Source organism: Oncorhynchus tshawytscha, linkage group LG18 (assembly GCF_018296145.1).
Source record: "Oncorhynchus tshawytscha isolate Ot180627B linkage group LG18, Otsh_v2.0, whole genome shotgun sequence".
NCBI classification, from domain to species: domain Eukaryota; kingdom Metazoa; phylum Chordata; class Actinopteri; order Salmoniformes; family Salmonidae; genus Oncorhynchus; species Oncorhynchus tshawytscha.
The window spans coordinates 18,928,424-18,955,594 of NC_056446.1; the positions used below are offsets into that span (position 1 = coordinate 18,928,424).

Below are 27,171 nucleotides of genomic sequence, written 5' to 3' on the forward strand. Positions count from 1 at the left end.
TACAAATCCCCCTTCTTTTAATTTCATTATATAAATACACATTTACAGATCATTTTTGTCCATGAGACATGATGAATGAATGACAATGAAAACGTCGACAAAACTACAATCAATCATTTCAGTGGCAGAGTCCTCATACATTACCCTGTGTCCTAGAAGAGAGATGAGATGGAGACATCATTGCCCCCTACACTCAGGGGAGACCGATACACACTGCCTGTCTGCCTGCTACTGTAGACCAGCGCCATGGTGGCCTAGCCAGTTAGGACAGCCTGCCTGCCTACCTCTTTCAACCAGTTGCCCAGCCCCCTGGGAGGACCATGTTGGCTAGTCTAGGGTCCTCTCTTCCCAACTGTCAACTTGTTTTTTAAGAAACAGCTCTTTCGGTTTGACATAAATAAAAAATAGACAATGTACACTATGTATATGGGGTTGATTCTTAAAACATTTTCCATTCAACAAAGAGTCTCAAAACAACCTTATTACAATGTTATTTGCATGTGACACACAGTGATTATTATTTACAGCAGATAAGGATCACCAGAATAAATAAAAGGTATCTCTCCTCTCTGAACCCTGGGGATAGATACTGCACTGTTATGTTGAAATGCATCCGATTTACTATGGTTTTCGAAAAAGCATAACCAACAGACTGATTTTTTTTTTTTTTAAATCAGGAGGGTTTTTAACTTAGTGAAATGAAGGGAGAAAAAAAGTGCCATAAATTCCAGTAAGAAATTGAAGCTACTGATAAATTAATTCTATGAAAACTCAGGAGAAAAAACATCCAAAGCTACAAAACGCTTGACATCATTTGATGACATGATTTAGTCTAACTTTAGGGTTGTTCTTCAGCCAATACACAAGGTGGTTAACACCATGTACCAGTCCCTCTTTAGGAAACACAGAATGCCCTTTTCAAATGACCAACCACAAAGAAACTGGGAGGGGATGACTGACTGACCACAGCACTAGATGAACAAACCAAAAGACGTTGTACAATGCTCTACACACACCCCCCCACCCACCACTGGGACTGACTGATTCGCAATAACAATGTGGCACCCATTCGCTTCACTTTTTCACTATTCTGATTACAGTACATTTGAGAAAGTGCAGACTCTGCACCCCCAGGATCATAAAGAGAGCTGTACTGAAGTACAAATGGCTGGTTGTGTGATCTGTACAGACCCTAACCCTGCTGTGTGACATTGCATCATCTCATCACAGAGACCCTACTGTAGAAAGGAGTGAATGGGAGGACTAATGCCTAGTTGTAAATAGTAGACATGTGCATCTTTAGCCCATAAAATACTCAACATGCCTCAGCCCACTAAAACCCCATGGAAAACACCCTGGTGTGTTATTTCTTCAAAGTCAAATCAACATCTGAAAAGTCTCAAAATCATTGGTGATGGGATCTCTCTGTAGGCAGTACAGAGAACATAATTGTCACTCTAGAATGTGGCATAGAGTGCACTTAGTAGCTGGGTCAAACACAGATCCCTACAGTACATACCACCTGTATCTCCATGTTACAACATCAGACTATGAGAACGCAAAGCAAAACCACCCTTTGAGATGGGAGACGTTTGATAAGTAGTTGGGTTGCAGTCAGCTAGCTGTTTCCATCGGTCAGTTCCATCGAATACAGAGAGAAGTGTGCTGACTGTTTCAGTAAGCAGTGCTGGTTGACTGGACCCATAAGATAGCTGACAGTCCATCAGAAATGACCATTTACCCAATTCACAGGTTTCAAAAGTGCATAGTAGACCCAAATGCATACACCTCAATGGCGCAATCCTCTCAGGTTGGCTCTAGTGGCATGAGGAGAAACTGGTGGCTACTGAATGCATGGAGTTAGTGGCATGTAGTTTGGCTTTGGTCTAACTAACATAATTGTGACATCAATTAGCAATTAAATAAAGCAGTCAGCACATTTTTCTGTTAGAAATGCAGAAGTTCTCCACAGGACATTTTCACTGTTCTCGAATGTCGGCCCCACTTCTGGGTCTCATTCAGGTGGAGGTGGAGACCCTTGGTTGTGCAGCATTCTGTAAGTGCACCTGGCTGGATCTGGGGGTATCACTGACAGGGGTAAGATGGTGGTGGTGGCTGTAGTAGAGGGGTATGTATGTGCCAGTGTTGTACAGTAGGGGCATGCAGATCAAACTTAACACATGCACATCCTCTGATCCATGCTTTAGTCTCCGGGAGGTGGAAGGTTTGAGTCAGGCTATTTAAATCCCAAAACTCAGACTGAACTTGAAGAGTCTCCAATCCCAGAGCTCTGACAGAGACGAGAGTCCAAGAGGGAGAAAGAGAGCAGGGGAGGGGGGATAGATGAGGGAGGATTGAAACAGAGGGATAAAATGGAGTAATAGGAGTTTGTTCTAATCCTCAGTTTGGTAGATAGACATTTATATATCAAGTCATAAGAAGTCCGGGTCTCTTGGCAGCGTGCCGCTCATGTCCATTTGGTTGGACCTTTGCCACAGTATGGGGGGTTGACTGGCTGGCTGGTTGACTGGCACTGGTGAGTCCTGGCTGTGGTGACGGCTGGCCTGGCTGGCTGCTGGGGGCTCCAGGGTGGGGCCGTGCCCACCTAAGGGGAGGGCTCCAGCGGGTACACGGGGCTGGGAGGGGAGGGTCACTGCTGGGGCTTGGAGGTGGGCTGGCTGGCTGCAGGCTGGGAGGTCTCTGGAACCTCAACGGTGATGGAATGCGGCTGGATCACGATAGGGGCACGCGGACCTGCAGGAAGACAAGGGACTGGGTCAGATTCACTAGAAAAAAATAACCCTCAATAGAGAAAAGGACAGTTGACACAGTGCCTTCTGAAAGTATTCATATCGCATGACTTACTCCACATTGTTATTTTACAGCCTGAATTCAAAATGGATTATATTGTTTTTTTCCCCTCACCCATCTACACACAATACCCCATAATGAAAACATGTTTAGACATCTTGGCAAATTTATTGAAAATCAAATAGAGAAATATCTCATTTACAGAAGTATTCACACCCCTGAGTCAATACCTTGTAGAATCACCTTTGGCAGGATTACAGATGTGAGTCTTTCTGGCTAAGTCTTTAAGAGCTTTCCACTACTAGATTGTGCAACATTTGCCCATCATTATTTTCAAGCTCTGTCAAAATTAGTTGTTGAGCATTACTGGACAACCATTTTCAGATCTTGCCATAGATTTTCAAGTAGATTTAAGTGAAAACTAACTTGGCCACTCAGTAACATTCACGGTCTTCTTGGTAAGCAACTCCAGTGTAGATTTGGCCTTGTGTTTTAGGTTATTGTTCTGCTGAAAGGTGAATTCATCTCCCAGTGTCTGGTCGAAAGCAGACAACCAGGTTTTCCTCTAGGATTTTTCCTGTGCTTAACTCCATTCCATTCATTATTTTTTTCATAATCACCGCCATTAAACTCTAACTGATATAAAGTCACCATTGGCCTCATGGTGAAATCTCTAAGCGGTTTCCTTCCTCTCCAGCAACTAAGTTAGGAAGGACGCCTGTATCTTCGTAGTGTATCTTTATTTTTACCCATGTACCAATAGGTGCCCTTCTTTGCGAGGCATTGGAAAACCTCCCTGGTCTTTGTCGTTGAATCTGTGTTTGAAATTCACTGCTCGACTGAGGGACCTTACAGATAATTTTGTGTGGGGTATGTAGATGATGTAGTCATTCAAAAATCATGTTTAAAAACTATTATTGCACACACAGTCCATGCAACGTATTATGTGAATTGTTAAGCAAATTTATACTCCTGAACTTATTTACACTTGCCATAAAGGGGTTGAATACTTAAGACATTTCCGATTTTCATTTTTAATGAATTTGTAAAAATTCCAATAAACCTAATTCCACGTTGATATTATGGGGGTATTGTCTATTGCCAGTGACAAAACAAATCTAAATGTAATGCATTCTAAATTCAGCCTATAACACAAAATGTGAGGGGTGTGAATACTTTCTGAAAGCGCTGTATGTTAGCTATATGCCCCACTCTATACTAATGGAGTGAGTAAAGGACTATGCTACATATCCTGTCAAATAATTCTCTATTGTTTGTATAATACTAAAAAGGTCAAATTCTGAAGTCAAATGAATAACCAACAGGCATGTACAGACAGGTAACAATGACTTTCAAATGACAATGACTTTGTAAACACCAAATTACATGTCAGGGTTCTATAGATTTAGGCTAATGACATGATGCCAATGAGAAATCAAACAGGAATATCAGTACAGGTTGTGGTTCATGCAGACTGTACAAGCCAAAGGTCTGTGACTACAGTAAAACTTTAAACGATAAAGCAGCTAGGCTGAGGCTACAAGGGCAAGGCCTTGGCTGCCAGGTACACAGAGTGTTTACTAGCTGGATCTACAGCTCTGTAAACCCTGTTGACTGGAAGCTTCCAATCCTCATCTAGCTTTGCGGCAATAAATCATGTTATCAAAAAAGTGACCTCTTCTGAAAATACAGAGGTCAAAATCCAGCAAGTCATGTTTTATGATTATTGTTTTGTTAATGCGCCGTCTTACACGATTTTATCTTGTACTAGTTTGTCATGATTTAGGCTACTTGCTGAGTGAAAATGTTAAATAAAAAGTTCACAAGTAATAGCCTGTTTTATCTCAGATACAACTGACAAGGGAATGTATTATTAGTAGAAGGCATGACCTGAAGTTGGGCCCTTGTTTAACCTGCCCTGAAGTGTTGAAACTCCACAAAGGTCATGTTCAGTAGGTGGAAAAAGTTTTGGAACAAGGAAGTGTTACCTGAGAGTGCTTTCCGTTGCAAAACGTTTTGCTACGGTGCACCCTACTGAACATAACCAAGTGTGTATCAGGAACCTACCTGCCCTCCCCTGGCGAGGCTCATCCACACTGTCACTGTCCTTATAGAGGACACCATCCAAAATGCAGCATAGAGGGAGAGCACAGAGCACTGCTTTGAAAGTACTTCTACTATTAGTGGTAGACTACTACCCTTACTATATCAGATGACAGTATAATGCTATGATAGTACTGATTCACTACTATCCCAACATCATTATATAGCCATTGTCTCTCAAAGCTTCAAGCTATCGCTCTGGTATAGCTAAAGAGAGAACCAGACTGACACGTCAACAGGTGTCATGGTGTTGAACAAACAGACCACTAACAGAGAGGACGGTGCTGAGGAAGTAGGTGTGAGGTGAGATGACAAAAACATATGGATGGATGTGACAGGACAGCGGTGGTCCATCTAGGTCTATGGGGCATTGGTCTCAACAGTGCACTGGACACACACCTGTACCTAGGAAGTGGTAGTTCCACAGGTGACAGTGGAACCCCATGAACAAACTTTCGAATTTATAGTACTCAGTGGGCATCATGGAATATTCCAGACTATCTAGGAACTCTAAACCCCAGTCTTTCATTGAAACACTACTAATATTCTTAACCTAAAGTGGTAAGCACCTGACTAACATACTAGAATGTTCTGTAATTCCATGGGAGTTAGCCTACAGCCTGTAGGTTAATGAAGGCATGTCTTGTGAGGTTAGAGTTTCAACCCTGCTTCAGTGACAAGTGAAAAACCACTCCACCACCAGGGTCAGTCCACCACCACCACAGTCAGTCCATCACCACCACAGTCAGTCCATCACCACCACAGTCAGCCCATCACCACCACAGTCAGCCCATCACCACCACAGTCAGCCCATCACCACCACAGTCAGCCCATCACCACCACAGTCAGCCCATCACCACCACAGTCAGCCCATCACCACCACAGTCAGCCCATCACCACCACAGTCAGCCCATCACCACCACAGTTAGTCTATCACAACCACCACCACGGTTAGTCATTTACAACCACCACCACGGTTAGTCATTCACCACCACTATGAAGGGAGAGCATGAATCAGAGAAATAGAATGACTCATTATAGTTCTATGGTACGGCCTGAATACTGTGCCAACACTTTAGCTGCTGAACCCACAGTGGACTGGCTCAGCCAAGCGGTCAGCTACCTCTACGTCAGGCCCCAGGGGGATCCCAGGGTTGTGTTAGCTTATGACAAAAAGGGACTGTGCTTTTAGAACATGGCTCTCTGTCCTGCACATACCCACAGGCTAGGTTTTCAACTAACCAGCCTGACATTTCATTGATGTTTCATATAAATAGACTGCTACTGTTTATTGAAGGCAGCTAATGTGTTGTGGGTTGAGTGAATACTTGGCTGCTGTGGGGCCCTGTGTTGCCTAAGGGCTGGATTCAATCCGTATGGTGGAATTGAAGGTAATTTCCGATTGAGCCGACATATGCAGCATTTAACGTGAAGGCAGTATAGCTCGGTTTAAATTTAAAGGCAATGTTCCCGCAGAGACTGCATTCACGTTAAAATGTCTACATCAATCACAAATTACCTTTACATTTTAACGCGGATCTTCCGGATTGAATCCAGCCCTAAGTGCCACTGTGTTCTTGCTGTTGAGGTAATGGGATACTGGGCAGAGATTAGGCTTTATCTAATTACCATTTACTAGGCCTAATTAATAAAGAGATGACATCCACTTTATAACCAAGGCAGCAAATAGTTACTGCAGATACATTCATGATGGACCAAACACAATCAAAATACTTAGCAATCAACTCACTGAAATGATTGTTGTGAAAAGGTTGCAGAGACATTATATACAAGGTAAGCTCATGTGGCCGTGCTGAAAATATGTAGAAGTAAAAGCCATGACATCATGCAGCACTGACAGGCAAACAGAATAGATGGTTAGTGAGCCAGTCGAACTAACAAACAGCAGAACATGTGTCACTACGAACTAATACAGTACGGTGAAACGGGTTGGTCTGGGGCGTAACGGATGGACAACACCATGCAGATGGGATGAGTACAGCCAGTACATCAGGCAGACGGGGGTGGGGGGGGCTTACGAGTCATTTAGACTCCGGCAGCGTTTCGCCTGGGTTCTCAGCAGCCACTGGACTGGTCGGGTTGTCACCTACTGGACTGGCAGGGCCTAGGCTGATGGCAGGGCCTAGGCTGATGGCAGGGCCTAGGCTGATGGCAGGGCCTAGGCTGATGGCAGGGCCTAGGCTGATGGCAGGGCCTAGGCTGATGGCAGGGCCTAGGTTGGTGCTCTCAGCCACAGGGCTCGATACAGCTATAGGTACGGCTACAGGTATGGGCTGGACAATGATTACCGTGTCACCTGGTAGATCAAAACACAAACGTACAAAAACACCACTCTGTCAGAACGAGATTAACCTGTCCTGCTCATTGGGCCAGAGTATACTGATGTGTTATCCCCATACCGCCCTGGGGTTGTTAGCTTGTCATGTCCTGGTTAGCTTTCAGGTACTGTAAATGAAGCACAGTTCCTGTTTTTTGTTAGGTTATTCATGTCACCTAGGTATTCGCCTAAACATTCAAATATCACTGAAACCAATAGTAAATTACAATGCATTATCATTTCATAACTTCTTACACTGAAAGTGCGACAGCAATTTGGGCTTAGGGTCATGACTATAGGGTCATGACTATAGGGTCACCGTGGTCGCTGATCACTCTGACAAGGCATTTAGAAGTATAGTCGTTGGGACTGTCTGCTATTGAGTGATCTGAGCTCTCCTGCTGCCGTGTTTACAGGCAACATGAGTCAAGGAGCCGAGTCATGTCCTCAGACCAACCAGTCAAGGACACGACACAGGAGGCAGAGGCAGACAATACAGTCCTGTCAGATCTGAGGATGTGCTATTAATCATCCTCATCTCACTTCTGTCCCAGCCCCTGTCCCTGTTCTGACCTGGATGGTAGAGGGTAAAACAAAGCTTCTTGTTGAGTTTGAAATGTTGGAAGAAAAGTAACACTTGACATTTCTAACAGTTAATGTTTACGTTATTGTACAGTACATCCATAGCTTTCAAACAGAAAGCTGACCTGCAGAAATACCAAACAACATTTCATTAGCGATTTGTATCCTTGTGGTAAAGGAGGATTGTGATACAAAGCACATATCCTCTGTGATATGAGCCAGCAGTCTCTCATTCAGTGTGTGTGAGCTATAAATACATGCACTTTTAGCTGTTCTGCTTCATTAAGGTAATCTATGGGCTAGCCTTCAGCCTCAACCTCCAGAGCAGGATCAGGTGCTGTAGACCGGGAGTTCTGCCTTGCAGAGCTAGACACTGACGCTCTCCTCTCCTCCCTCTCCCCCCCGATCTCTGTTTGGCAGCTCTAGCCCCATCTGTGCTCTGCGGTTTCCCCGCCTCTCCTCCCTCTAATCGGCTTCTCTCCGGCTCCTATGCTCTGAAAGGAAGTGACAGCGTTAATTCAGGCTGAAAAAACGACATCTGCGAGGCTGCCTGCCGCTGAGGTACAGTGGAGGGGCCAAGGACTAAGGAGAAGGACAGGGACCGAGGGGCATACTGCATTTAATCGGCTACCCTCCCCATGACCTCTAGTCCAACTATAGCAGAGTGTCTATAATATACATGCATGTGTAGCACCACGCTCTCAGTCCCCAGCCCACCTACTGGTGCCCCAAACATTCTCCCATAGACTACCCACCATCAAACCAAAATCTCCCCCCCACCCCCTTCCCAGCGTGTTCTCACCTCCATCAGTCTCTGCTTTGATCTGGGCCTCCAGGTCCTCTGGGTCCACATACTGGTAGTGATCATCCTCCTCCGGCGGCTTGCACTTCCCACAGCAGAAACAGCAACAGCAGCAGCAACAGCAGCAGGAGAAGACGGTGCAGCACACGGCCATGGTCTGCAGCACAAGGACAGAACACACAGCAGTCAGTCAGGACAGCCACCTGCCATCATCCTGCTCCCATGAGAACCTCTACATATCTGGCCTCAGATCTACAGGGTGGCCCAGTGTGAGAAGCTAGAGTGGATGTTAACAGCAGAGACCTCCTGGCTCAGACAGTGGCTTTGCCCTCAGAGCTCTCTGCTTTTCAATGCTACATATCCAATGTAATATGTGTGGTGCGCTTAATAAATCCTATTGCACTGTGCTCTCTAGGGTATAAATACATGTGGCGGTTTGGTTTCTCCCTGTAATTTCCTGTGCTTTGTATTTTTCTTTGTAGATGAAAGCAGAGTGAGGTTTGTGAGACAGTCACTGGATGGTCCCCTCTGCATCTCAACCACTCTACTTACTGTACTCTACTCAGCATCAAAGGCCTCACATCTCAGAGTGACTGAGCACAACTACACACAACACAGTTCTAAATAAAGACCGCTTTGCACCTGATGCCACCGGTCTAACTGACAAACAGAAAAACACAGTACACTGACAGGTTCAGAGGGAGGTAACGATGACACCTTTCAAAGCAATAACACACTTCCACACAAGTCTTGAATTAATAGACTGTCAATGCACTCCCACCACCAGATAGAAGGGTGTCTAATGAATGGAGTAGACATAGTAATGTCTAATACAGTGTGATGAGTGTGTGACATGGCTGTAAAAGCAATCCAGTCAGTGCGTCATCACAGACAGAGACAGTAGGCTGGGACTCAGGATGGGTTAATCACCCCACTGTCAGAGGCTACTGCAGTCCTGACTACACCCAGGATAACCTGTCCAGAGGGTCAAGGTCACCTGAGTATTCAATCTATTACCCTGTTAGACTAAAAGGTGGTTTTAGAGGGGTTATGAGGTATTCTCTCTCACCTTAAACCACCACTTGGACATGAGGAAGTAGTATTTGACGCTCTCCTCTCCAAACTGCTCGGACACGTAGAGACCCATGGAGCCGTACTCTTCGTAGATCCTCCTCTTGCCGTCATCGTTCAGGATGGAGTTGGCGTTGTTGATCTCTTTAAACTTATCTGCAGCCTCCGGGTTGTCTGGGTTCTTGTCTGGGTGGTACTTCAATGCTAATTTCCTGTAAATGGATGGATGGACAGATTGCTGAATTCATTCATCTTAGTCCACGCCGTCACATATGAATTATATGAAACTCTGAATCCTATAGAGAGCTTATAACCCATTAGAAGTCCATACTTTTGCGTCTGATGGACCAATTCATTGGGAAATGGAGAAACAGGCTTACCAGTTATGTGGCTATAACAACCAGACACAGCCTGAGTATTGCCCCCCACGGGATGTCCTGGATCCACAACCAGGACATCCCGTGGTAATTTTTATGGTGGTGTGCAACTGGCAAGATAATTACAAGATTAAAAACGACCAGAGGGGGACTGTCATGACTCTCACTCCTGGGTGAGAATCAAAGATGGCAGCAGTAGCAGCCGCCCACCCAGTCATGCTTTGTTAGTCAACTTGGGACTTTACATTGCATTATGTTAGTAATCAATATAATCTATCCTGTGTGTATTTCTGTGCGATTATTAGTATTTCTGTGCGGTCGATGACATTCAGAATAAGACTGATATGAGGTAATAATAATTCATAATAGACTGTTATTGAGGTAAGAGATATTTATACATTTAGAGTTTAAGTCGGAAGATAGCAACTCATTAAATAACTTTCCCGTGATGCCCCAAGAATGCTAATGAGTTCATTGTTACATGATTAATTTAATCACGTAATAATTAAACATAGTTAATTTGATAAAAACAACAGTCATCACAATGGTAGTCACACCACGAGAGCATGTTACCTGTAAGCTCTCTTGATGTCATCAGCGGAAGCTCCTTTCTCCAGGCCTAGCACCTTGTACAGGCTTTCCCCTGTGGTGGACATCTTCCTCTGGGGGCCTGGCCGATTTGGCTCTGCTGTGCCTGGTCCTGCGCCTGGTCCTGCGCCTGCCGTGGCCATGGCTGAAGTCTGGCAAGATACACACACAGTCACACAGGAGGTTAGCACTGAGTCACACACACACAGGAGGCGTGGCACTGAGTATGTTGTCATTGCAGCAACAGACATACACCCTGAAGTATTTAAAAGACCTGTTCTTAAATCTTCATTGTTTTTCAAAACAAGTAACTACGTGTGTATAAGGGCTGATTCCAAATAGTCAACTGGTCGATTATTTGGTCCATAGTCTGTTGGTCGACAGATGTGTGTGTCAAGCAGTCCCAGTATATACAGTGCCTTTGGAAAGTACTCAGAGCCCTAGACTTTTTTCCACATTTTATGACATTACAGCCTTATTCAAATTTTTTTATTTTTTATTTTTAATCACACACAATACCCCATTGACAAAGCAAACACAGGTAAAGATTTTTAAAATTTGTTTTAAAAGTTATTTATTACATAAGTATCCCTTTGCTATGAGACTTGAAATTGATCTCCGGTGCATCCTGTTTCCATTGATCATCCTTGAGATGTTTCTACAACTTGGAGTCCCACCTGTGGAAAATTCAATTGATTGGACATGATTTGGAAAGGCACACACCTGTCTATACAAGGTCCCACAGTTGACAGTGTATGAGCAAAAACCAAGCCATGAAGTCAAGCCATGAGGAATTGTACGTAGAGCTACGAGACAGGATTGTGTCGAGGCACACATCTGGGGAAGGGTCCCAAACATTTTTTTGCCGCATTGAAGGTCCCCAAGAACACAGTGGCCTCCATCGTTGTTAAATGGAAGAAGTTTGGAACCACCAAGACTCTTCCTAGAACTGGCCGCCCGGCCAAACTGAGCAATCAGGGGAGATAGGCCTTGGTCAAGGAGGTGACCAAGAACCTGATGGTCCTTCTGACAGAGCTCCAGAGTTCCTCTGTGGAGATGGTTGTACTTCTGGAAGGTTCTCCCATCTCTGCAGCACTCCACCAATCAAGCCTTATGGTAGATCGGCTTGATGTGCCTTTTACTGAGGAGTGGCTTACATGACAGCCCGCTTGGAGATTGCCAAAAGGCACCTAAAGGACTCTCAGACCATGAGAAACAAGATTCTCTGGTCTGATGAAACCAATATTGAACTCTTTGGCCTGAATGCCAAGCGTCTGGCACCATCCCTAAGGTGAAGCATGGTGGTGGCAGCATGCTGTGGGGATGTTTTTCAGCAGCAGGGACTGGAAGACTAGTCAGGATCGAGGGAAAGATGAACAGAGCAAAGTAGAGAGATCCTTGATGAAAACCAGGACCTCAGACTGGGGCGAAGGTTCACCTTCCAACAGGACAATGAGCCTAAGTACACAGCCAAGACAACGCAGGAGTGGCTTTGGGACAAGTCTTTGAATGTCCTTGAGTGGCCCACCCAGAGCCCGGACTTGAACCCGATCAAACATCTCTGGAGACCTGTGCCGCGATGCTCCCCATCCAACCTGACAGAGCTTGAGAGGATCTGCAGAGAAGAATGGGAGAAACTTTGCAAACATTTCTTTGTCATTATGATGTACTTTGTGTAGATTGTTGAGGGAAAAAAAATCATTTTTAGAATAAGTCTAACGTAACAAAACATGGAAAAAGTCAAGGGGTCTGAAGCTTTAGGAAGAGTCTTGGTGGTTCCAAACATATTCCATTTAATATTGATGTAGGCCAGTGTTCTTGGGGATCTTCAGTGCTGCAGAAATGTTTTTGTACCCTTCCCCAGATCTGTGCCTCGACACAATCCTGTCTCGGAGCTCTACGATCAATTTCTTGGTTTTTGCTCTGACATTCACTGTCAACTGTGGGACATTATATAGACAGGTGTCTGCCTTTCCAAATCATGTCCGATCAATTGAAATTACCTCAGGTGGATTCTAATCAAGATGTAGAAACAACGCAAAGATTATCAATGGAAACAGGATGCCCCGTAGCGTCGGAATACTTTCATAAATAAAGGGATGTTAATTTTTTTATTTTTAATACATTTGCAAAAATGTCTTAACCTGTTTTCACTTAGTCATTATGGAGTATTGTGTGTAGATTGATGAGGATTTTTTTTTAAATGTAATCCATTTTAGAAGGCTGTAACGAATGCACTGTATGTAAAGGTTGGGCCTACACAAAACCCCTACAGATCATTTACAACCACAATACACTATTGACAAGTAGACCAGCACAGATTCATTTGGGATTAAGCTCCAAGACGGAGTAGTAAAGTGCAGCAGCATGGCAAACATGAATAATGAAATACATAAACTGTAGAGCCTCTATCTGAAATCCATTTGATTAAAACAAAGCCTAACAGAAGGCAGCAGTGAAACTCAACACCACATTCTGCTGAGCAGGACATTAGCCCTGCTGGGGCACACACACACCACATTCAGCCACGCACACGGTGACTACTAATGCCCCGGGAAGGCTTGAGCTAAAGACGATTACATATTGCTGATCTCACACAGATCAACATGGGGAAATCTTAGACTGGCTGTGGCCTGGAAAGACTTCTCCTGAACAGCCAGCACAGCCCAGAGACAAGCAGGGAGAGGCTTAGGAGGTGGTTTGGGCTGGGGGGGAACCTTTTTCTATAAGTTGTTGTGAGGGGAAACAGTAAATGGTGGCACAAGGCTACAAGCAAAATCAGACTAGCAGTAAACTAAGCTTACCCCATTGATTCACTTAAAGCTGGTGGTGCACCAACACTGAAAAAGCAGTCTGTTTGTAATCACCTTTGTTCTACATTGGAACTGGTCAGTAGCCAAGTCAAGGGTTTCCAACTGCTTAACAACAACCACACTTCCAAAGCTTGGACAAGCAGAGACATTTAACCAGTAAAGCTTGTTTCCATGAATTACCTCTGCTATCTGGCCTGTCTGTAGGCCATTCACTAAAGCCCCAGCTCCAATGTTCCACTGGCTCAGGTCCAGCCTCAACTCTAATCAGTTCAAATAAAATTACTTGTGAACAGTCTATCCATTTCTGTAGAGAAAGGAGACTTCACAATTACTTGTGTAAAGGGGGTAAAGGGTTCTCTGCATGAGGCATCCATCATGTCAAATAGGACCTACTGAAGCCCAGTGTTTCCTCCAGGATTTTTTTTCCCAACAGCAGTGGCAGACTTAGCAGGGGGCTTCCTGCAAGGGTGTCGGGTGGGGGCTTCTTGCTTGGGAGGGAATGTGTCTCCCTGGGGGATACATCTTTACATCTAGAGTGACTTCTACAATTGAAATGCATATGGGGCAAACACTGGAGGCCTAAGATAATGGTCTCCTGTGCATTGCAGTAGGGTTGGGCGGTACCCAGATTTTCATATCATCCTTCTCTCATCTCAGGATTTGCGGTATTACAGGTTAAATACACAAGTGGGCGACAAAAGAAAAAAAGAAAGCCCAATCGGCATCTATTACCAGAATGCTGTCAAAATTAGCACAAGTAATAGTCCATTTCCATGGAGGCTGCTAAGCTAAATATGCTAAAAAGCACAAACGGTAAAAAAACGAATTGCAAAGACACGCAATCCAGAACATAAGTTACAGATAGGTAGGAGCTACCAAATGTCATTTTTGGTGAGTTTAGACTGTGAACTAGAGACATAGTGCAAATGAATAAGGCTTTGACGCATACTTGTCTGAAGGAAGAACAGTACCATCTCTGGTGCAGCAAGTATACACGCGTCTGCGTGGAATCTGGAGTCGCTACGGCAACGAGCTGCCTGCTCTGCTTGGAGAATAGGGGGGGAACGCAAGAAAATCCAGATAGCAGAGGCAGCTGTACAGATAACTCATCCAAAGGGCGTTGACTTCTCAAACACCACGGCAGAAAGCGAACACGGCCCCCTCTGTGGCACAGCGGTCTAAGGCACTGCATCGTAGTGCTTGAGGCGTCACTAAAGCCCTGGGTTTGATCCCAGCCTGTTTCACAGCCGGCCGCGATCGGGAGATCCATGAGTCGGCACACAATTGGCCCAGCGTCGTCCAGGTTAGGGGAAGGTTTGGCAGGCCGGGATTTCCTTGTACCACAACCAATTCGAGATCACGAAATTTGGGAGAAAAGGGGGTAAAAGTACCACAATTTTTTATATATTTTTAAAGAAAACAAAAATGCTAACACTATACGATGCCCCGTCTCCTTATTAATTCAGCCACTCAGATAACTAGCAAATTACACTTAGGGTTCGTGTTAACACAGAATTCTGCGTTTTTCACACAGAAAAATAAGAATGCGTAATAAATGTCTGCATTTTTTAAACACAGATTTAAATACTTCTTACTGTAATTTCTGCTCAGCCTCAGCCTTTTGCTTCAGTTGCACTTCTACACTCAGATGAGAATTCACCAATTGGTATTCTATCAGCGGTAAAAATGCACAATTAACTTTAAGCAAAACATTAATAAAAATGTAGCTGGCTACATTCTTTCTATGGCAAACATTAGAAATACATTGGCCACGCATCCTTTTTGCTGTCACGTGTGCTCCCTCTCCAGCCTCTGGGTCACCAGGCTGCTCGTTATGGCGCACACCTGTCACTATCGTTATGCGCACCTGCGCGTCGTAAGACTCACCTGGACTCCATCACTTCGCTGATTACCTTCCCTATGTCACTCCCGTTGGTTCCTTCCCCAGGAGTCTTTGTTCAGGTTTCATGTCTGTGTGCTGTTAGTGTTTCTTTTGTATTATGTTCCTTTTATTAAAACAGTCACTCCCTGAACTTGCTTCCCGACTCTCAGCGCACAGTGCTACATTTGCAGTGTAAGCTCATTTACTTGTGTGGCTGCCAGCCAAATAGTGTTGCACTTCTGTTGTCATCTGATGAAAATTAAGTTATTTTCTACTGAATGTGTTGCACTAATGTATTTTTTGTGAAGGAAAACTACAGTAGCACGCCCCTGATCACTCCATTGACGCAAAAAAAAAAATAGTTACTTTCAATATAAAACACGACCCGTCAATACACAGCTGGAATCTCCTGCTCCCGTTTTCTCATGTTGTACCATTTACAAACAGCCAAAAAGCTAGTTTAGCTTTAAAAAAATAAAAACATACAAAAATTGTACCACACCGCCTCTCCTCTTTCTAAAGATTTAATTTAACTGTACTGGAAATAGGAATAGGAAGTGTGTAAGTAGTATTTCTTTTTCGTTGTCTCTGTCTTAAATACATAACGCTTTTTTGATTTTTGAATGTAATGTAATATCTTACTTTGTCTATAACTGTTCTGTACGTTTTATGTGGACCCCAGGGTGAGTAGCTGCTGCATGTGCAGTAGCTAATGGGGATCCTAATAAACTAAACTCTTGTCTCTCAGAACTATGCCAAGCCTCTCCCATGGGCCTAGAAACTTGTGGAGTGGCCCAGTCCAGACACCGCTTATTGTGGGCTGAGAGGAGAAAAACAACTAGGGGAGAAACCTGAAGACACCTTTCCATCAACACACTGTTCCCTGGAAGAGATGGCACTTATCGTAAGACTAGGGGTGTCCTGGCTAAATTGACAATCTGGGCCTCATACAGTCATTGCCACCTAATCATCCCTAACTTCCAATTGGCTCATTCATCCCTCTCCTCTAACTATTCTCCAGGTCGTTGCTGTAAATGAGAATGTGTTCTCAGGTCAACTTACCTGGTAAAATAAGGGTTACATTTAATTTTTTACATTTTTTAAAATGAAGACCTAAAGAGCACTTCTAGCTGTGGAGTGGTTCAATGTCATTTCAGCAAGCCATGACACCCACCATCTCAGACTTGGTTGAATTTATTTTTTACATTTATAGGATTCCAATTAATATAGTAGCCAATATCTGATTTGGACAAAACTTTTTCTAACAATGTGTAAGACATGAGGAATACAAAAGGAATTGTCAAAAGCCACAAACCGGTTTTTGCTTCGTCATTATGGGTTAGTGTGTGTAGATTGCTGAGGGAATTGTTTCATTTAAGGCTGTAAGATAACAAAATGTAGGAAAAGTCAAGGGGTCAGAATACTTCCCAAAGGCACTGTATATTAGCATTTTCGCACTTCATATACAAATCATTTAAGTAACATTATGGAGTTACACAATCCATTTTTTTATACTATAGGATATACATTTTACATTTGGGGGTCCCATTTTTACCACATTGCCAGGATAAGCCTTTTCTATCTCCCGTGCACATGCAGGAAAGTGTAGGAGTCAGAGTAGGTGTGTGCTGATGTGGGCGTCTATGTTAATAAATCCATGGAATATACACCATCTCAAAGAAATCCATTATTCATTCATTTTAAGCAGGTCCTAAGAAACATAAGACTAATATAATTGATTTCAAATTATTTTCAAAAGAACAGAAAATAGAATGGCATATTTTGAGTTTATATGGCTGCACCATGCACATGAAATAAATAGTTAATTTGTCCATTAAAAAGACAAGACACACTTAGGCTACCCTGATCACATACAACACACATTTTATAGTCGACTAAGAATATATAAAAATGATAAAAAATAATATTTTCCCCACAACTTCCTTCATGCCAACCGACATCCTAAAAAAAGTGATATTTTGAAACAGAGCCCAAGGCAAGCCCATGCTTTTTTGATCCACGTCTCAACTCTTTTCCTACCGTAACTCTACTTCGTTAAGAAGCAGGAGTAGAGTATCTTCATCATGAGACCCATAGAAAATAATAGCAACATATATTGTCAAAAGCATTCGCATCTTGTGTTCATATTTCACAACCTCCGCGGGCTTTTGAAGTTTCCTATACGTGAGCTCAATAATAGGCCTACACTCGATTTACATTGCATGCTAAATGTTTCTAAATAAGTGATAGATGTGCAAACGAATTGATGAGCTACACCACCAACTTATTTGCCCAGCATCAGAACTAATCAAATATAGCCTACAGATGGAGATTCCATGAAACAAAAATCACATAGATTGATTAAAAGACAAGTCTTTTGGGCAGAAGTAGGCCTAGGCTACTAAGTGACCGTAGAGAAAAATACTCCACTTATTTCAGCATGATAAATGGTAGAGCAAATAACATTCAGTTCTCTGGCAAGAGCTCTGGTGGACACTCCTACAGTAAGCATGCCAATTGCACACGCCCTCACAACTTGAGACATCTGTGGCATTGCGTTGTGTGACAAAACTATACATTTTAGTGTCGCCTTTTATTGTACCCAGCTGTGTAATGATCATGCTGTTTAATCAACTTCTTGATACGCCACACCTGTCAGGTGGATGGATTATTTGGGCAAAGGAGAAACGCTCATTAACAGCGATGTGAACAAATTTGTGCAAAAAAATTGAGAGAAATAAGCTTTTTGTGCTTCGGGAAAACTTCTGGGATCTTTTCTTTCAGCTCATGAAACCAAACTTTACATGTTTACGTTTTTGTTCAGTGTTCAAACAGTCTGTCAGAGATGGAAAGATCAACCAAATTTTCAGCACAGACACTAACACTATGTGACAGCCAAAAATGCCTTTTGTCAGTACTGGGCTAAATTAAGTATTTTGTATTTCTTTGCAATCCTCTTGTTTCTCACAGAAAGGCTATTTTTGGCTGCCATTCGCAAATGATTTGAGAGACGGATGTTGCCTCAAAGTACTTTTATTCTGAAGTAGCTGTCATCTCAGGGATCTCAGGGATGACAGCTACTTCAGAAGAGAAACGTCCAGCCTACTTCATTACATTGTCAACGGAAAAGGATCGTATCTGCTTTTATTTGCCACCATAAACTTTATTGGCAGCAACCTGATTAAAGGTTGAGGTATTAAACAAAATACAAGTAGAGGCCTATAACATTGCTACAATGTTAGGCATGCTTCAGTGTGGCGGAAGGACAACTGAATGAGCAAGACAACAAGTAGGCCTAGCTAGCAGGACAGACAGTTATGGCATAGCAACATCTGATCTACACCCCTGCTCATAACCAACAGAGGAGAAACTAAGCCTAACCATTTTTAACCTAAACTGCCAGGTGCTACACACAGTTAATAAAAAAATATTGACAATCAATGACTAATATGTGAAATAACACACCATGATTTTGCTATGACAGCTCACCTTTGACCTCAACCTTCGCAGCCACTAAAGCTGGGCAAATAGGGATATTGATGTCATAAGGGTAAAATATCTACATTAACCATCAACACTGACCTATACCAACATAAAGTGCATTCGGAAAGTATTCAGACCCCTTGGCTCTTAACCTTACAGTTAACTAGTCCAACGCTCTAACCACCTGTTTACATTGCACTCCACGATGAGCCTGCCTGTTACACGAATGCAGTAAGCCAAGGTAAGTTGCTAGCTAGCATTAAACTTATCTTATAAAAAACAATCAATCAACGATTGTCGTTACTCCAATATGTACTTAACCATAAACATCAATGCCCTTCTTAAAATCAATACACAAGTATATATTTTTAAACCTGCATATTTAGCTAAAAGAAATCCAGGTTAGCAGGCAATATTAACCAGGTGAAATTGTGTCACCTCTTGCGTTCATTGCACGCAGAGTCAGGGTATATGCAACAGTTTGGGCTGCCTGGCTCTTTGCAAACTAATTTGCCAGAATTTTACGTAATTATGACATAACATTGAAGGTTGTGCAATGTAACAGGAATATTTAGATTCATGGATGCCACCTGTTAGTTAAAATATGGAACGGAATAAACGTTTTGTTTGAGGTGATAGGTCAAATCCGGAAACTAAGGCTCGTATTTCTGTGTGTTTATTATAGTTAACTTTTTATGGCTGCAGGGGCAGTTTCTGAGTAGCTTGGATGAAAAGGTGTCCATTGTAAACAGCCAGCTCCTCAGTCTGTTGCTAATATATTCCTATTATTATTAGTATTGGATAGAAAACACTGAAGTTTCTAAAACTGTTTGAATTATGTCTGTGAGTATAACAGAACTCATATTGCAGGCAAAAACCTGAGAAATTCCACTTCCTGTTTGGATTTTTCTGGGGGTGGCAGATTTTCAACCTAGCTCTCATTGAAATTACAGCAAGAGATGGATGAGTTTTCACTTCCTACGCCTTCCACTAGATGTCAACAGTCAATAGAACTTTGTCTGATGCCTCTAATGTGAAGGGGGGGGGGGGTTGACATGTTTTTACTGACTGTTAGATCTTTTGGACATTTCGTCACGTTATAGTGGACGCGCTTTGTGACTTTGGAATTGTTTACCAAACGTGCTAACAAAAGTAGCTAATTGGACATAAATAACAGACATTATTGAACAAATCAAGCATTTATTGTGGACCTGGGATTCCTAGGACTGCATTCTGATGAAGTTCATCAAAAGGTAAGGAAACATTTATCATGCATTTTCTGGTTTCTGTTGACTCCAACATGGAGGCTATTATTCTATTGTTCTGAGCGCCGTCTCAGATTATTGCATGCGTTTCTTTTTCCGTAAAGTTTTTTTGAAATCTGACACAGCGGTTGCATTAAGGAGAGGTATATCTGTAATTCCATGTTTATAACTTGTATTATCATCTACAGTCGGTCATGTTTCCGGTCGCTTTCAGTTTAGCGCGAATGCTGCCATCAATCCACAGTCTCTGGTTGGGAAAGGTTTTAATTGTCACTGTGGGTACAACATCACTGACGCACTTGCTAATAAACTCGCTCACCAAATCAGTGTATACATCAATGTTGTTGTCCGATGCTATCCGGAACATATCCCAGTCCACGTGATCGAAGCAATCTTGAAGCCTGGAATCAGATTGGTCGGACCAGCATTGAACAGACATGAGTACGTTTGTTTCCTGTTTTAGTTTCTGTCTATAGGTTGGGTATTAAGACCTGCCTTGTTGATGGTGCTGTTAAGAATGCAGAGCAGCTCTTTATTATGGACAGACTTCTCGTCTGAGCTACTGTTGTATCAATATGTTTTGACCATTACAGTCTCAATTTAATCATTTTCCACATTAATTAAAATATTTAGTTGAGGTTTAGTGAATGATTTGTCCCAAATACAATGTTTTTTTGTATTTGAAATATTTAGGATTAACTTATTCCTTGCCACTGTGTTTCAGTCGCTGTAGTAGCGGACGTGTATAGTCATCTGCATACAGCCACACTGGCTTCACTCAAAGCCAGTGGCATGTCGTTAGTAAAAATTGAAAAAAAGTAAGGGCCCTAGACAGCTGCACTGGGGAACTCCTGATACTACCTGGATTATGTTGGAGGCTTCCATTAAGGAACTCACTATGTGTTCTGTTAGACAGGTAACACTTTATCCACAGTATAGCAGGGGATGTAAAGCCATAACACATATGTTTTTCCAGCAGCAGATTGTGATCGATAATGTAAAAAGCTGCACTGAAGTCTAACAGACCCCCCAACCTTATCATCAATGTCTCTCAGCCAATCATCAGTAATTTGTGTAAGTGCTGTGCTTGTTGAATGTCTTTCCCTATAAACATGCTGAAAGTCTGTTGTCAATTTGTTAACTGTAAAATAGCATTGTATCTGGTCCCCCCAAAAATCCAAAACTTTTACTAAGGGTTGGTAACAGGCTGATTGGTCGGCTATTTGAGCCGGTAAAGGGGGCTTTACTATTTTTAGGAAAGCCCGAGGGCACACACTTTCTAGTAGCCTTGAATATATGGCAAATAGGAGTGGCAATATCGTCCGCTATTATCCTCAGTAATTTTCCATAAAGTTGTCAGACCCCGATGGCTTGTCATTGTTAATAGACAATTTTTTCACATCTTCCACACTCACTTTACTGAACTCAAAATTACAATGCTGGCCTTTTATAAATTTGGTCAGATATACTTGGATGTATAGTGTCAGTGTTTATTTCTGGCATATCAAGTTCTCTGATCTTGTCAATAATTTTTTTAAATTTAAAGTAGTTGGCATTATCAGTGGGTTTTGTGATGAATGACCCATCATTCAATGAATGATGGAGCCGAGTTTGCATTTTTTACCAAAATGTAATTGAGGTGCTGTTTCAGTGTAGTTTCGTCACATGATTTCTCAATTTTCAGTACATTTGCCAATCGATTGTGCAGCCAGACTTATTTTCCATACCTTTTGCCTCATCTCTCTTTTCAATTCCTCATCAACCCACAGGGATTTAACAGTTTGTCATTTTCTTGATGGGTGCATGCTTATTAGTAACTGGGATAAGCACTTTCATAAAAGTGCAGCATCTGCATCCGTTTGCTCCTGATTACACACCATAGACCAACAAATATTATTTACATCAACATAGGAATCACTACAAAACTTCTTGTATGACCTCATACAGTTGTGGCCAAAAGTTTTCAGAATGACAAATATTAATTTCCACAAAGTTTGCTGTTTCAGTGTCAGGTGGTGCCAGGTTTCCTCCAGAAGTTACGCTTGGCATTCAGGTCAAAGAGTCAATCTTGGTTTAATCAGACCAGAGAATCTTGTTTCTCATGATCTGAGAGTCATTTAGGTGCCTTTTGGAAAACTCCAAGCCAGCTGTCATTTGCCTTTTACTGAGGAGTGGCTTCCGTCTAGCCACTCTACCATAAAGGCCTGATTGGTGGAGATCTGCAGAGATGGTTGTCCTCCTGGAAGGGTCACCCGTCAGAGTGACCATTTGGTTCTTGGTCACCTTCCTGACCATGGCCCTTCACCCCAGATTGCTCAGTTTGGCTGGGCGGTCAGCTCTCAGAAGAGTCTTGGTGGTTCCAAACTTCTTACATTTAAGAATGGAGGCCACTGTGCTCTTGGCGACCTTCAAATGCTGATCAATGGAAACAGGATGCACCTGAGCTCAAAGGGTCTGAAAACTTATGTAAATAAGGCATTTAATTTCTTTACTTGTTTCGCTTTGTCATTATGGAGTATTGTGTGTAGATTGACAGGGATTTTTATTTTATTTAATCCATTTTAGAATAAGGCTGTAACGTAACAAAATGTGGAAAAAGTCAAGGGGTCTGAATACTTTACAAATGCATTGAATAATATCATTGTCATACCATATGTTACTAGACCCAAATTTGTTTCACTAATAGATAGATCTGCTGACAAAAGGGCAATAAAAGAAAACAGTTTGAGCTATATTTTCTGTGAGAGAAGATTGTGGAAACACAGCAGCTACACGTTGCTAGGAAACATGGCAGTGAGGGCTGCCTGTAAGGGTGTGATCATCAGCAGCATTATGCAAAAGCTAGCTCACACGACAAACCCATAGCTGTAACATTACTACAGATAAGAGATTGAATGGATTCCTCAATCTTAATTATGTCTTGCAGTTAGTAAAAGCATAGAGTGGAGAGGATGAGGAGCTCTGCGGACCCATGCATTCAGTTCAGCTGGTACCTAGTCAAACTCGGCTGGCAGAACGAGTGTGCTCGCACTCACTTCAAGACCTTTCCTTTTAAAACGAGAACATAGCGGAAAAAGTACTGTTTGTCCATTTAATGACGCCATAGCCAGTATACACTTTCTCAAAAAAGTCAGAATTAAAAGAACAAGAAATCTGTCATTCATTTTGACGTTTTTGCCGAAGAGATCTTAGTAGCACAATTTTACATCTAATTAAGATATTTGGTGCAGTATTTTTCAATGAAAAAACTTCGGCAAGCCCTCAGTCAAGCGCCTCTGAGCACTGATGGAGGGATTGTGTGTTCCTGGTGTAACTCGGGCAGTTGTTGCCATCCTGTACCTGTCCCGCAGGTGTGATGTTCGGATGTACCGATCCTGTGCAGGTGTTGTTACACATGGTCTGCCACTGCGAGGACAATCAGCTGTCCATACTGTCTCCCTGTAGCACTGACTTAGGCGTCTCACAGTACAGACATTGTAATTTATTTCCCTGGCCACATCTGCAGTCCTCATGCCTCCTTGCAGCATGCCTAAGGCACGATCACGCAGATGAGCAGGGACCCTGTGCACATTATTTTGATGTTTTTCAGAGTCAGTAGAAAAGCCTCTTTAGTGTCCTAAATGTTCATAACTGTGACCTTAATTGCCTACCGTCTGAAGGGATATTTTCTTTTTTTGCTGAGATAGATATATCTAGCCATCTGTCACACGCAATAGCTCTTAATTTATATGGGCTATCCTTAGATGCTACATCCATTTTTGGACGTATGCAGGTATGACATATGTACCCATTGATTCCTGAATAATATAACGAATAATTGCCTTAAAAAAAAACTTGTCCAAAAATGGATGTAGCACCTAAGGACTGCCCATATAAATTAAGACCAACAAGCAAATGTTTGTAGCCAATTTAGATTTTGTGGCTGTGGAATTTGACTGTGAAATCTGATTTAGTGGATACAGACTCGGTGAAAACGTGTAACCACTGCTGTCCTTGCACAACCATAATCCCTTGCTAATCTCCACATGGAGAATTACAAACAATTTTTACATCCTGTCTTTACCCCATTCATTGTTATTGAATGATCTAACGTTAGTACTGCAGATGTAGTAAGCCATCTAACGTTATTTAGCTAGCTAATGAACTAGTAATGACATTTCTATTTTCCTCGCACATGGATCACGTTAGTAGGCTTTCTGTCAATCAATGTTGTCAATAACGTTTGGGGAGTGATTAGCTATTAGCTAGCTAACTAATATGATCAGATTCATGCTTGACGTGGTCTACTGTGTTGGTTAGTAATGCGAAACAAGTGGATGGACATCAACCGATACTTCTAAATGTGTTTCAACTGCAAAAGCCGACGGGCTGCTTCGCTGTAATTTAGCAGCTAACCTTAACAAGCTCGCTACGATGATAGCTACTGGATGTCACAATTAGCTAGCGAACGTACAAACGTTAAAATAAATTATATTTAACCAATCCAACACTGTTCAACCCCATGCCAGAATACGTTGCTTGGATTTCCACCATGCCCATGGTCTTCTAGGTGTGGAGTATGGACTGTCACCCACTAAGCACCCAGAGACTAAACCGAGACCATAGTAACGTTAGTAGGGAACCATCTTTGAAGAGACCGCTAGCGACACACTAGCTAGCGGCTAGTTCTCCATTTAGCCAAAACCGGCTAGCGTAGCTCGAAATCCTTTCCCGTGGCTCAGGTCAGGGTGACTTTACGGCGTATCTTACCTTGTACGGAGAGGTATATTTCGCTGTAGCTGGATCATAGAGGCATCCACTTTGTATTTCAAGAATGCCAGATAATGGCTCAGAATGTCTCTGCCCCTCCTAAAAATGCTAGCAGCTATAGACTATCGTTACAGTACTGTTAGCCATACAGACAAGCGAGGTCTGATTGGTTGATTCCCTCTTCTCAGAAGCAGGGGACAGCGTCGTCATGTCGTTACACGAATTATTTGAAATTAATGTTTAAATTAAAAGAAAATGCATCTTGGTTTGTCTAACTTCTGTAAATATGTATATGAAAACTATAAAATTGTTACAACTAACTATGATTAGTTAAGTCAGGTTTCTGGAATGGTCTTATAATTGGACCACCACTACCACACTAGTCACAAATAGAACAATAACACAGATATTTCACCGGTTGTATAAATGTGAAGCATCCGGTTGGCGTTTCCCACTCACTACCAAATATGGCAGTGAGAAGAAGCCCAGTTTGAACGAGATGGATATTGGCAGACGTTATGCCAATTTACTCATCGATAGAACATTTGATCTCAATACAGTTTTCTGTTCCCAAAACTACAATATGTTCCGAACAGAGTGGACTAAGTTTTGTAGACTTTAACCTTTGCCAAAGTTTTTTAAAAGTGCGTTGTTTAGGAGTGCAAAGGCGAATTTAGTTATTGGACACGTGCACTTCAGAGTAGGCGTTCCCCAACAGAAATATGCAATTGAATGCTAGAACGCGCCAATAGGATATCGCTAGCTCGTGCTTGGCTCTGTACACCTCCTTGCTTGTTCTGTCCACTTTGGCTTGTTTGTTCCCATTTGAAACAACGGGCTGTTGTCTATCTTGATTTAGTTATATAAAAAAAATGTTTGCTTAGAACAATGAGCCAGATGTTTACCGGATATATAAATCTGAAGCATCCGGTTGACGTTCCTACTCACCACCAAATATGGTGATGAGAGGAAGTTTAGTGGCTGGGAGAAGAATAAAATGGAGCGAGATAGATGTGTCGACATTCTGCAAATACTCAACGATGAAACATTCTCTCAATACAGTTATTTTCCCAAAACTATAATATTTTACGAACAGTGTACAATTTTGTAGACTTTATTGTTTGAGAAGTTTCAAAATACTGCAAGGGAAAATTGAGTTATTGCACAAGCCACTTAAGAATAGGCATCAATTCAATTCAAATATATTTATTGGCATAGGAAACATGTTTACACTGCCAAAGCAGGTGAAATAGATAATAAACAAAAGTGAAAAACAAGCTGAAATTAACAGTAAACATTATACTCAAACGTTTCAAAGGAATGGAGGCATTTAAAATGTCATATTATGGCTATGGACAGTGTTGTAACAATGTTCAAATAAATAAATAATTATTGTGTTCTTCACTGGTTACCCTTTTCTTGTGGCAACAGATCACAAATATTGCTGCTGTGATGCACACTATGGTATTTAACCTAATAGATATGGGAATTAATCCAAATTGGATTTGTTTTCAAATTCTTTGTGGGTCTGTGTAATCTGAGGGAAATATGTGTCTCTAATATGGTCATACATATTTTGCAGAAGGTTAGGAAGTGCAGCTCAGTTTCCACCTTAATGTGTGGGCAGTGTGCACATAGCCTGTATTCTCTTGAGAGCCAGGTCTGCCTACAAGGGACTCTATTGCAAGGCTATGCTCAGTCTGTACATCGTCAAAGCTTTCCTTAAGTTTGGGTCAGTCACAGTGGTCAGGTATTCTGCCACTGTGTACTCTCTGTTTAGGGCCAAATAGCTTTCCAGTTTGGAAAGAATTAACAAAAAAACAGAGCAATGTGTCAACTATCTTTTTGTTTTCTCATGATTTGGTTGGGTCTAAATGTGTTTCTGTCCCGGGGCTCTGTTTGTGATTGTGAACAGAGCCCCAGGACCCGCTTGCTTAGGGGACTCTTCTCTAGTTTAACCGCTCTGTAGTTGATGGTTTGTTATGGAAGGTTTGGGAATCGCTTCCTTTTAGGTGGTTGTAGAATTTAACAGCTCTTTTCTGGATTTTGAAAATTAGCGGGTATCGTCCTAAATCTGCTCTTCGTGCATTATTTGGAGTTTTACGTTGTACACAGAGGATTTTTTGCAGAATTCTGCGTGCAGTCTCAATTGGGTGTTTGTCCCATTTTGTCCCTCACAACCATAAAAGGGCAATGGGTTTTATAACAGATTCAAGTATTTTTTGTGTTGCCAAATCCTAATTTGTCAAATTTAATGTTTCTTTTGATGGTGTACAAGACCCTTCTTGCCTAGTCTCTCAGATCATT

The 27,171-nt window shown here is 42.3% G+C and overlaps 1 protein-coding gene across 5 annotated transcripts; it reads right to left on the bottom strand.

Moving 5' to 3' along the window:
• Nucleotides 1-25,251, bottom strand: LOC112261903 (dnaJ homolog subfamily C member 5-like). Of its 5 annotated transcripts, XM_024437535.2 has the most exons (7): nucleotides 24,865-25,251; nucleotides 10,658-10,824; nucleotides 9,706-9,919; nucleotides 8,637-8,793; nucleotides 6,954-7,231; nucleotides 4,879-4,918; nucleotides 2,670-2,754 (listed from the first exon to the last, which is right to left on the bottom strand). In XM_024437535.2, exons 2-5 carry the CDS (start codon nucleotides 10,813-10,815, stop codon nucleotides 6,957-6,959), a joined length of 804 nt encoding a protein of 267 aa, XP_024293303.2. In that variant the 5' UTR covers nucleotides 10,816-10,824; nucleotides 24,865-25,251; the 3' UTR covers nucleotides 2,670-2,754; nucleotides 4,879-4,918; nucleotides 6,954-6,956. The 5 variants fall into 5 exon arrangements, with proteins under 5 accessions (XP_024293304.2, XP_042156719.1, XP_024293305.1 ...); XM_024437536.2 differs by lacking the exon at nucleotides 4,879-4,918 and having other exon boundaries at nucleotides 1-2,754; XM_042300785.1 differs by lacking the exons at nucleotides 4,879-4,918; nucleotides 24,865-25,251 and adding an exon at nucleotides 15,081-15,298 and having other exon boundaries at nucleotides 1-2,754.
• Between the last annotated feature and the right edge of the window lie 1,920 nt (nucleotides 25,252-27,171).

Coding starts and splice junctions, on each gene's coding strand:
- LOC112261903 (XM_024437536.2), bottom strand. CDS start 10,815: ATGGCCACGGCAGGCGCAGGACCAGGCGCAGGACCAGGCACAGCAGAG. Junction 9,920..10,657: donor GACATCAAGAGAGCTTACAG/GTAACATGCTCT, acceptor ATCCATTTACAG/GAAATTAGCATTGAAGTACC. Junction 7,232..8,636: donor CAAAGCAGAGACTGATGGAG/GTGAGAACACGC, acceptor TTGATCTACCAG/GTGACACGGTAATCATTGTC.